The sequence below is a fragment of the Eupeodes corollae genome, chromosome 2 (genome assembly GCF_945859685.1).
Source record: "Eupeodes corollae chromosome 2, idEupCoro1.1, whole genome shotgun sequence".
Classification (NCBI taxonomy): Eukaryota; Metazoa; Arthropoda; class Insecta; order Diptera; family Syrphidae; genus Eupeodes; species Eupeodes corollae.
Window position 1 is genome coordinate 43001267 of NC_079148.1, and position 12515 is coordinate 43013781.

Genomic DNA, 12515 nt, shown 5'->3' on the forward strand with positions numbered 1-12515 from the left:
ACGGCTTTCGTAGCAATAGGTCCACTGGTGATCTCATGGTTCATCTCACCGAACAGTGGAACAAATCTTTACATAGTTTTGGAGAAAGTAAGATTATTGCACTAGATATTTCAAAAGCATTTGATAGGGTTTGGCATCAGGCTCTCTTATCGAAAATGCATGCTTTCGGTTTGCATGAATCCCTACTTCATTGGATTAGTAATGACCTTTTGAATCGTTCAATACAAGTTGTATTGGATGGATTCAAGTCTGAAAACCACACCCCTCTTCTTCGGATGTGGAACTGCAACGACGAAATATGATAAGCTCATTAAATTCCGACCTAAACAGCATTGTACAATGGGAAATAAGAAACCGCGTGGAATTTAATGCTTCGAAAACGCAATGCTGTCTTGTATCGTTAAAGCTAAATATACCCCCTGCCATTATCCATAAATGGCACTTGCATCGAGGAAATTGAACAAATCGATATTCTCGGTATGTGTATTACCAACCACTTTTTGTAGAACGATCACATACGCGATGTCGACAAAAATGCCGCAAGATGTTTGGGTTTTCTAAGGCGACGCAAGAAGTTTTTCTCCCCCTCTGATCTGGCTGTTATTTACAAGACTTATATACGTCCAAAGCTTGAGTATAACTCCCATATCTGGGCTAGTGCTGCTGCAACTTACTTAAGCCTCTTGGATAGTATTGAACGTAGAGCATTTAGATTAATTGGTGATATTACCATCATAAGATCATTTACGTCATTTGAACATCGTCGAAATGTTTCTTGTCTCACCCTGTTTTACCGTTATTTTAATGGTTTATGCTTTAGAGAAATAGCCAGCTGCATTCCTCCCCTTAAACAGTTCAACCGTAATATTCGCGCTTCTAGGAATGCTCATCAATATACCCTCGAGCCCAACTTCGGTCATACTATCAAGTACAGAGATTCGTTCTTTAGCCGTACTATGCGAATGTGGAATGCCTTGCCACACTCCGTCTTTCCCAGCTACTGCAATATTCAGGAATTCAAAACCCATGTGCACCGACATCTCCTTTCAACCCCTCTCTCCCTTTCCTAGTGCTAACACTGTGTCTACATAAAAAGGGTAATATATCCCTTTGAGTGTGGACTTATTATAAAAAAAAGCTGCTCATTAAAGAAACACGAATTCAAAATGAAATAAATCGTTCAGTATTTAAACACAAATATAAATCATTCAAATTGTGTCTTAAATTTGATTGTATTGAAAAAGATAAGTTAAAGTTATCAAATCAAATATCTTATTTTATATATTTGCAATTGTCAATAATTTGACAGTTCCAGATTGACTAGCTTTGTAGTGTAGTTTTGCATTCACAAAGCTAGTTGAATATTGACTACTTTCTTGAATACCTTTAGATTCCTTTTTTGACATCTCAGCTGTAATTTTTCCCGTAAAACACTAACAAAAAGGTATCCGAATACCCTATCTGTCTGAGATTGAACGCAGCCATTGTTTTATCAAATATAGATTTTCGTTAAAGAGCCTTTTCAATACTTAAAGAAATAGTTTAAAACACATTATTTAAATCGAAAGAAACTGGCACTTCGAAATTATAACATTAACAAAATAAATTAGAACCTCTGTTTTTTTTTTTAAATGTTACAATTACGAAGATAATTATACCAATTACAGAATCCAATGAATGAGTTTAATTAACTTTTTAGTATTTTAATGACGATAGAAATGTCAAATTTGACATTTGATTCTCTCCGGGTCTACTTATCGGATTTTTTAAAAAATAATTTAAACAAACCGAGAGCTACAGTGGAGGTAAATGAAAAGTTTTTGAGTCCTTACCTTATACAATATTGTGGAGTGAGTAGAACTTTATAAAAATTATTATGTATGTGCAAATAATCCCTACCAAAATTTAGGTTTTAATTATATTTTATTTTTTTCGATTCGTTTTAAGATTTTAACTTTAAATGGCGAAAACCTCAAAGAGAAGCCTTAGACGAAATCAACGACAAAGAGCTTTTGAAAGCTGTTCAAGATTCAGTTAAGGAATGGGAATTAAATAAGAAAACACACCATAGGTTTGAAATAAATCAATTATTCGAATAAATTGATTTAAATTTTTTTTGTTTGTGCTTTATTTTCATCAAATAATACATTTTTAGGAAAAAGAGGGCAGTTAAAAGAGTATGCTATAACGATGTAGGATGTTTCGATGACTCTGGACCATTTAGTTATTTGGAAATGTTGCCTTCATCCCCAGAAGAAATAAATACAAGTTTTTACTTCTATTCAACTAAAAATAGGTAAGCAAAAACTTAACTTTTCCAAAAGAAATGCTTTTACTAATATTTTCAAAATATTAATTTCTGCCAGGAGTGAACAGCCTCTGATGGAAATTCCGTTTGTCAATATGACGTCAATGTTTGCTAAACAGAATCAAACCAATATAAATATGACGAGTGACACAACGACACCACTAACCAAGTCGACTTTTACCCTTGACAATTTGCGTGGGCTAGAAGACTTATCCATCCGCGTTATAGTTCACGGTTTTGGGTCAGCATGTCCCCATGTTTGGATCTACGAGATGAAAACCGCTTTAATGGCTGTTGAAGATTGTATCGTTATATGCGTCGATTGGGCAAGCGGATCAACGTTTCCGAATTACGTAAAAGCAGCTGCAAATACGAGACTTGTTGGGAAACAAGTTGCAATGCTTATAAACAACCTCAAGGAGCACAATGGCTTGGATCTAGCCAAGACACATCTAATTGGATTCAGTTTAGGTGCTCATGTCTCTGGATTTGCCGGAGCCGAATTACCAGGCTTGAGTCGAATAACTGGATTAGATCCAGCGGGACCACTTTTTGAAGCCCAGCACCCCAAGGTGCGTTTGGATAGCACCGATGCTAACTTTGTCGATGTTATTCATTCGAATGGCGAAAATCTCATTTTGGGTGGACTGGGTTCCTGGCAGCCAATGGGGGATGTAGACTTCTATCCGAATGGGGGTAGAGTTCAAAATGGATGTTCGAATTTATTTGTTGGCGCTGTGACGGATTTCATTTGGTGTAAGTATTTTTGTCTTATTTTAAGTTTTCATTTTGATTGAAACTTTTTGGACTTCAGCTCAGAATGTAGAAGATGAGGAAGGTCGATCATTGTGCAATCATCGACGAGCCTATAAATTCTTTATTGATTCGGTGGCTCCGAGATGTCAATTTCCGGCATTCCCATGTAACAGCTATGACAATTTTTTGAATGGAAATTGTTTCCCTTGTTCGAAATACGAAACAAATGCCACAAGTAATGGAGCGAAATGTGGTAACATGGGCTATTACGCAGATCGATCGACTGGACGCGGGCAATTATACTTGTTGACTCGTGAAGAAGAGCCATTTTGTGCGCATCAGTTCCAAATTCAGATCTTCAATTCGTTTAATGACCTTCCATTGAGAACCATTGGGCGCATTGAAGCCACTCTCGAGGGAGAGGGTGGTCTTAATGAAACTTTCCGTATATCTGAGTAAGTTTGAAAATATATTCTGCGAAAGTTCTTTAAAAAATTAAAACAAATGTATTTTCATTTTATAGAAAAGAAGATACTGAATTCTTTGCTGGAGATATTGTGTCAAAAATAATAGTTCCTCATCCGGCATTAGGCTTTCCTACAAGTCTAAGCCTTCAATACAAATCCTACAGTGGTTGGTTGTCGAAAGGATTGCCACATTGGGATATTGATAAGATCGTTTTGACTGATAGTTTTGGAAGAAGTCATTCCTATTGCAAACCTCAGGTTAAGTTGTCATCAGGCAGTCCCGTGCATTTCAAACTTGATCCAGGAAATTGTGAAATACCTAACGAGGAGGATTATGGTACCTATATATCCGAGGATACCACAGAAAGGATATCAACTGAAGGTCCGCATTATCCAGATGCCGTAGAGGCAATTAAGAGAAGAAAAGATGAAGTAATTCTTAAAGCTCTAAAAGATATCAACAAAACTGAAAAATTCAACGACACCACTGAAGGCCCATGGCATTCAATTTTGGAGGGCAATTCTCTTGACAAAGAAGCCACCGAGACGAGTCGAAGCTTATCGGAAATATTCGAACCAATTTTGAAGGATCCACGTTCAGTTGTTAGCAGTGGACGAAAAATGCAATCCGATGATGTACCTGATGAAATAGTTGAGCCCCTTCTGCGATCTACTACGCCACGTCAACGAGTGAAAACCTCAACTGATGGTTCGAGATCGAATAAAGATATTATTGTCAACACTCCAGAAACAATGACAGTTCAGCTCTTACCTTTTAGACTAAGTGAATTACTTGAACGAGCTGAAAGATACGCTAGAGAAACACTTCTTCCCCTCATATCAATTCAAGCCCCTAAGTTTTTTAATTTAGGCTTTAAAGAAGAAGAAGGTAGGGACGAACGAAAGCCCAGATATATTCCCCGCATTGAAGAAGAAAAATTCCGCCGTCAGCTAAACGCAACTAATTCTTCGAAGAAAAAAAACAAAATTTACAACTTAGTACCTGCAGAAACTGAAACCCATCAAAATATATTCGACTTTATGCGTGCAAAGCCAAACAGAGATTCAACACAATCCTCCAATGAGGTGTCATACTATGCCAACGACTTGACAGAATCACGAGCCCTTAAACCTCTTGACGAGGTACGTGAACTTGTGCATATTGATCTTCCAACATATAGGCCTACCACAATAAGAAAAACTTCTGATCGAAGAAAAAGTTTGCAACGAAATTAGAGTATTCTTTTGTAAGTTCTAGAGATTCTGTTTTTCGAGCTCCGAAAGCGAAAAAAAGACCATAACTCTTTGTTAAGAAGTTTTATTTCTTAAACAAAAACACAATAAACTTTTCTAGTCCAGCAACAGAGGGATATGGCATGTTGCATTGATTTTTCTATCCAAATTAAATTCAAGATACTATGGTCGTTATAAATTAAGTTTTAAACTTTTATTATTACATAAATATTATTATATTTTAACATTCATTCCATTAATTATTTATAGACTATAATTTATGTGCAAAAAAAAATCAAATGAAAATTACAAAATAAAGAAACTTTATTTGTTTTAATTTATTGATGAAGTAAGTATAAGTAAGTTATTAGTAATTCAATTATTAACAATTTTTAAAATAAATACATATACATTTGTTGTTAAATTTAAAAGCTTTGGCTTTGCTGTCAGCTCTTTTATGAAAATCTTTAAAGCGTTTTTAAAATTTTTGTTGAAAAATGTTTTTGGAACGCAGTTATTTAGAATATATTAATATACATTTTATTTTTAATTTTGGTAAAAATACGTTGTTCCGTTTTTGATATATTGAATTTGGAAGAACAAAATTTATATTTTTTTAAAAATCCAAAACCAAAATGTTGACATTTTTGATTACCACATAATATTTCGACAATATGATAGCTTTATGTATAAACAAATACTTAATGGCTGAAACACAAACACGCTTCAGCTTCGGCTTCGCCTGACATTTACGAGTTCAGCCATAGGAATTCAATGCCTGCTATCAGAATGGAGCTACGACCTCACGTTTCGTTTGACAATCGTAAGGAAAAGAACGTAATGTGACTCCAAACGGAAGCTCTAGTTCAATTATCTGAACATTTGCTTTGTCTGACAGCTCAACAGCTGTACAAAAATTTCAAAAAACAAAATATTTGCTCTTTGCAGGGATGAAATAATAACGCAGACGAAGCCGAAGCTGAAACGTGTTTGTGATTTAGCCATAAATCGCTTTATGAATTAATGAGAAAATTTAAAAACAAAATAACGGTTCCCTTCTGGAGCAATACAAAAATATATTTTTTTTTAATTGAAAGTCCAAGTTAACAAAAAAAATGTTAGAGAACATTTAAAAAAATCTTTGGATACGTTTTTGAGAAAATTCGAATTTTCGGTTTTCGATCAAAACATTTGTTTTTTTTTGTCGAAAAAAGCGGCCGGTGATGACGGTCTGCACGCGAAGCTTTTTAAGTATGCTGCAGCAGATCTGGTAAGGAGCATACACCAGCTAGTTTCTAAAATTTGGTCGGAAGAAAGCATGCCCTACGAGTGGAACTTAAGCACCATCTGCCCGATCCATAAAAAAGTTGACCGCCTTCTCTGCGCCAACTACAGAGGCATTAGCCTTTTAAACATCGCGTACAAGATCTTGTCAAGCGTACTATGGAATGCCTAAAGCCATTTACTGACGAACTAATTGGCCCTAACCATTATGGCTTCAGGCCTGGAACATCTACCATCGACCAAATTTTAACTCTATGCCAAATCCTGGAAAAGACCCAGGAACATAACATCGAAACACACCATCTTTTCATCGATTTTAAAGCAGCTTATGACAGTGTTTCCCTACCAAACTGATACGACTTATCAGGGTGACGCTGGAAAATACTCGTTGCTGCGTCAAAATTGGAAAAGACTCGACGAAACCTTCGAAACCACCAGAGGACTTCGACAAGGCGATGCGCTGCCATGTAGCTGCTTCAATATTGCTCTTGAAAGAGTGGTGCGCAACACCAACCCCAATACAAGTGGCACCATCTTTCAAAAATACACATAATATCTTGGATATGCAGACGACATCGAGAAAGAACCAAACCAGCAGTGACAGGAGCTTTCTCTAATGTCGAGTCAGAGGCTAAGAAAATGGGACTTGACATTAACGAGGACAAAACGAAGTATTTACTTTCGTCAAATAGAGTAGATTCACACCATAGACTTGGTCAAAATGTGACAATTGACAGGTACAACTTTAAGGTGGTAAACGAATTTGTTTATCTGGGCACTGCTGGAACACAATGCAAAATCGGAGCCGGAGTCGTAACTGGAGTCGGAAAATCTGTCACAAGCTGTCGTATCGAAACTGTTGCGGAAGGTTAATGCATGTTTGCAATAATTATATAAAGTACACCATCCCAGTGCTCCGTTTAATATTTCGTAAAGTCTGCTTGGAGAAATATAGCTCTCATCAAAATAGAGTCGGCGGATTTCCTGCAGGATTGGGCATATGGCAATGAAATGGTTTATATCTTCATTTTCTCTTCTATTGCAAGCCAGCAGATTTGGGGTAAATCTGCTCGATGATGCATAAAGTTTAAGTTAAGAACTTCAACACATGCTCTAAATATGTAGCTTATAATTTCAGTCGAGTATTCATTACGAAAAAGAACCTAGTCCACATGATACTCAAGGCCAGTTTTGCTTCATTATTTTTTTGTTTGGCATGTTTTGAAAAATTGAGATTGTGTGTAATCCAAACACCCAGGTACTTAAATTCCTGTACAACGTCGATGTTAACATTATTGCGAAACCATTTTTCGTCGTCACCTTTGTCTTTCTTATATTGATGACTAACCCCCATTTCTGGCAAAATGCATTCAGCCTGCGAGTAGTACTAAGTCATCAGCATGTAACAGAACTTTAATTTGTATATCAGGAAACGATATTCCTTCTGGGAGTATATCACAAATGTCGTCAACAAACAAAGCAAAAAGTAATGGGCTTAAAATACAGCCCTGTGGAACACCTGCAGTTGTTCTGAGAAGTCCGTTCCATCCAACAAAGATGCACTAGATGAAGCAAGAAATTTAGAGTACATGGTCACAAATTTTCGGGAGATTTCTATCGTTGAAAGCTTGTACAGAAAAGCCTGTCTGTTAACTTTGTCAAAAGCTGCCTTGAAATCTACGAAGCCAACTATGAAGCAAGCTTATAGTTTTTTTTATCAATTGATTTTCTAGAAATGCTTGTCAAAGCAAATAGTTGATCCATGGTTGAGAAGCCCGACCGAAAACCAGCTTGGAACATACTTAAAAGGATTTTTTCTTCTATCAATTTGGTAAGCCTAAAAGTGCTTAAAATAGAAATTCCTCTGTAGTTTTCCGGTAGGGTGGCATTACCGCTCTTGTGGATTGCACAAAAGAATCGCTGCGTTGTATAATCTGTTGAGGTATGATAGAAGATAATTCTTGAATTGAACTGTGCTATTTTTGTAGAATTCTACTGGAATTCAATCTATGCCAGGAGCTTTGTTGTTTTTCATCTTATGAAGTGAAGAATTGAGTTCAGACAAAGATATTGGACAATTGAGTTCATCAACTAAAATGTTGGGTAAGGCATAAGAAAAAGTATGGTGGCTAACCTCAGCCGACAAAAGAGTCTTAAAATGTGCTGCTAGCGTTTCAGCTCCAAGAGTGTTCACCATATTTAAATAACGACCACCCAGTTAACGAACGTTATTCTGGAATGTTTTTGAATTTTCGGATTCCGATATATGTTTCAAGTACTCTTTTCTCACACAGGGCTTTGTATTCCTTGTTGACCTGAAGGTAGATATTTTTGAAAAACAAGGCAACTTTCGATCTAAAAAGCTTCAGATACACAAAATATTAATTGCGTAGGCTCTAACAATCGTACCATATATTTTGTGGAATCAATGAATGGGTGTCATTGCTATGAGTAGATAGAGCTGATTTTTTAATCACATTTATTATTTTTTCGTCTTATTGGTCAATTTCGGATGTTGATGGAGAAGGCAAGGAACAACAGTTGTAATTTAAACGAGATTTGTAAAGATGATCATTGCTTTCTTTTCATTAGAGCTTGAGAAATTTAGTGTGAATTCTTTGGGGAGCTTCAACCGGAATCATAAATTCATCTTGTATTGCTTAATGAGCAGACAAATTTTCTACACTCTCTTTGAAGTCTGCACATAATTTTAGCCAGTCTGGCGAGACTGCAGAAGTGTCAATAACTGACTGTCATATGGCTACTAATAAATGTGAGTTCTCCCACGGTATCACTTTTGGTTGCTCCATTAATAGTCCAAGATTTTCAAAACACTCAATAAGGAGCCTCCCATTGCGGTTAAAATTATTATCTTTTGAGTTTCTTATTTCGAATAATGTATTTTGAGTGTAAAGGTTCTGAATAGTGTATATTCTGATAATTTCCAATCCGAGCATTGCGGTCTCCAATTATCATGTTTTCAAAATTTAAATTATTCACTAAGTCTAGATTTTGGCCATCCTTCTGTGGCATGATAGAAGAAACTTCTGAAGCCTCTAGGTTACGGAAAATTCTTTCAACTAATCCAGCTATGCCAAGCTGCTTGAAAAATACAGACGGCTCCTGGACAAATTCAAGTAATGAATCGCTGAACTTACTATTGGACACTCACTTTCCTGGTAGTTCTCTTACCGAAACTTGCAATAGTTTTATACGTTCAAGTTCAAATACAACATATCCACAAGGTCTGATCACAAAGGATAAGCTACAATAGGCTCTCAACAGCTTCAAACCATTTAAAGCTGCATGACCAGATGGAATAATACCAGCCGAATTACAAAAGGCTTCTGATATAATTGCACCAATCCTTGAGGCAATTTTTACCAGCTGTCTTTACCTGGTCCATGTTCCCTCGGCATGGAGAGAAGTTAAAGTTGTTTTTATACCTAAAGCAGGTAAATGCTCCCAAGTCAATCCTAAAGATCTACGACCTATAAGTCTATCATTATTCCTTCTTAAGACCCTGGAAAGATTGATTGATGTCCATTTAAGGGCACGTATCGATACAAGACTTCTGTCTTCGTCTCAACATGCCTACTGTAAAGGTAAATCGGTGGAAGCAGCGTAAAGAGTTCACTATGGTTGCTTTCCTTGACATCGAAGGTGCCTTTAACAACGTATACACATCTGCACTGACATCTCTAAATGTAGAGAGTTCGCTTCGGGAGTTAATTCATTTAATGCTTACTAGCAGAATAATTAACTCAAAACTGGGCAACTCTTCTAGCAGACGATTCGTTAGTAGAGGGACACCGCAAGGTGGTGTTCTATCCCCTCTCCTCTGGAACCTAGTGGTGAATGAAATCCTAACTAGTCTGGATGCGGAGTGATATCCTATGCGAACGACGTTGCTATAGCAATTTCAGGAAAGCATCTTAATATCCTAAAAGAACTCTTACAAAATGCCTTGGACAGACTAATACTCTGGGCTGATCGGTGTGGACTGGGTGTTAACCCACACAAAACCGATCTGGTCTTATTTTCGAGGAGATAAAAAATTCCATTTGTCAACCCTCCTTACATTAAAGGAATCCAATTAAAATTCTCAGACGAGGACAAATACCTAGGTCTTGTCTTAGACAAAAAACTAAATTGGAAACGCAACGTACAGGAAAGAGTCAAAAAGCTACTGTAGCTCTCTTTTCTTGCAAAAAAGCTATTGGTAATAAATGGGGTTTACAACCCAGAATCACGCATTGGATATACACATCGGTAATCAGACCGATTTCAACGTACGGTGTGGCAGTATAGTGGACTGCTTTAGAGAAAGGTATAAACAGGGATAGGTTAAATAAAGTCTAACGTTCAGCCTGCCTATGTATAAGCGGATCGCTTCGCACGACCCCGTCTGCGGCACTGGACACCTTGCTCTACCTTACACCTCTTGACATATTTAGCAAACAAATAGCTGCAAGCTCTGCTATTCGCCTCAAAGCTTCGTCCCAGTGGACTAACAACAACATTGGCTACTCCGTAATTCTAAGGTACTTAGAATCAATTCCAAAGCACACAGACTACACCATCCCCCAACTACAATTCGACAGAAACTTCCAGATTTCTATACCTATTAGATCTTTTTGGGAGGATAGGACATTCTTGGAGGATGAGTCGATCCATTTTCACACAGATGGGTCAAAAACAAAAGAAGGGGCTGGTGGAGGTGTGTACTCTGCACAACTGAAATTAAGTCTCTCATTCCGCTTTCCCAATCATTGTAGCGTGTTCCAGGCGGAACTTTTGGCGATTAAGGAAGTCTTGTCTTGGCTCAAAGAAAACGTGATATCAACATCTGATATCCGTATTTTCTCCGACAGCCAGGCCGCTATCAAATCTCTGGACTCTGTCTCTACAAACTCTATAACAGTCCATAACTGTCGATCATCTCTAATGGAGATGGCGCAACAGTTTAATATTCACCTTTGCTGGCTGCTGGGTCATAGAGACATTCCAGGTAACTGTAAGGCAGATGAACTCGCCATTAACGGTAAAGTACAGCCCATCCTACCACGTTTGGCAAGTACTGGCATACCAATCGCTACTTATAAACTATTGCTAATGCAAGACTCTGTCAAGCCACAAAAAACATCTGGCCAACACTGGATTTAAAACGTTCAAGGTGCTTGCTCTCTCTAAGCAGATCGCATATAAGCTCGATAATAGGTGTCATAACCGGACACTGTCTAATAGGAAAGCACGCCACGAGACTAGGCGTATTCTCAAATGACTTTTGCAGAAGCTGTATGGACGAGGAAGAGGAAGAAACGGTTCTTCATCTTCTCTGCACATGCCCTGCTCTAGCTCGAAAACGCAAGAATTACCTAGGAGAAATCTTCTTTAACGATCTAAATCATATCGGTATAATCAGCCTCTCACGTTTCTTAAGGGACTCAAGCTGGTTTCATTGAGCTTAGGAGGAAGCTTCAAGATTCATGTGGTATCACAATGGGCCATTAAACTGGCCTAAGTGTATCCGTTTCCATCTTGGACAGCCACTATAACCTAACCTAACCTAGATTTTGGCTTTCCGGGATTTTAAAATTTGGGGATTCTGGTAGTACCCGTGGCATGATGGTTAGTGCGTTGGACTGTCTGCAAGGGGTCTTGGGTTCAATCCCTGCTTAATTAAAAAAAAAAAAAAATTAATTTTCGCGGGTACTGCCTCTTGCGAGGAATTGACAAATCCTTTAAGAGTAATTCTTGTCATGAAAAAGTGCTTTCTCAAACTAGCCGTTCGAATTCGGCCTTAAATTGTAGGTCCCTTCCATTCCTGACAACAGTACTCGCACACAGGAATGGTTGAGAGTTGTAAGTCACTAGGCCCTGGTTCACAACGGACTGTTGCGCCACCCCATTTGATTTTTGATTCTGAATTATCTGGATTCTGTCCCCAACGCCATTAAAATAAGATATTATAGTCTGTTTTATTTGTTTGTCAACAATAAGATCAAAAGGACGTAAAATAACGTCATTTAAATGTGGTACTTATGTATGTATCTAAGAACCGTTCCATAATAATACTTAACCATTTTAATTCATTTATATAATTGCTCAATTTCCTTTGCCATTTTAAGTTTAGGCGTTTATGAAATCACCATTTACCTGCAATTTTATAAGGATTCAAATGTTGTAACGGAATTACGTACCCATATCAAAAGTAAGAACGTTTCAAAATAGCAGGACAATTTTTGAGTTTCCAAGTTTCAAATTTCCATTAAAAAGAAACTCAATGAGAAAATTCGCCTTTTTACCAGAAGGATACAGTTCCGGGTGGCATGCCCGGTACCTCGATTGACGCGCCCGGCCGCCGCAGGAACCTCTTGTTATAATTCCCTATTTTCCGCTTGCAGTGGACAAATATTCTACGAAAAAAAGATAACCAACAATCAATTTTTGTATGCATCTACATA

General features: G+C 37.4%; 1 protein-coding gene across 4 annotated transcripts in view; it reads left to right on the top strand.

The window, feature by feature from the left end:
• The window catches only part of LOC129946023 (uncharacterized), a 46031-nt gene extending 40945 nt beyond the window's left edge, over nucleotides 1-5086 (top strand). For all 4 annotated transcript variants that reach the window (XM_056056031.1, XM_056056032.1, XM_056056034.1 and 1 more), the window contains 5 exons: nucleotides 1948-2071; nucleotides 2156-2296; nucleotides 2367-3064; nucleotides 3123-3519; nucleotides 3588-5086. In XM_056056031.1, the coding sequence (XP_055912006.1) occupies nucleotides 1948-2071; nucleotides 2156-2296; nucleotides 2367-3064; nucleotides 3123-3519; nucleotides 3588-4767 (2540 nt within the window). In that variant the 3' untranslated portion in view covers nucleotides 4768-5086. The remainder of the gene's footprint in view (nucleotides 1-1947; nucleotides 2072-2155; nucleotides 2297-2366; nucleotides 3065-3122; nucleotides 3520-3587) is intronic.
• The last annotated feature ends 7429 nt before the right edge of the window (nucleotides 5087-12515 follow it).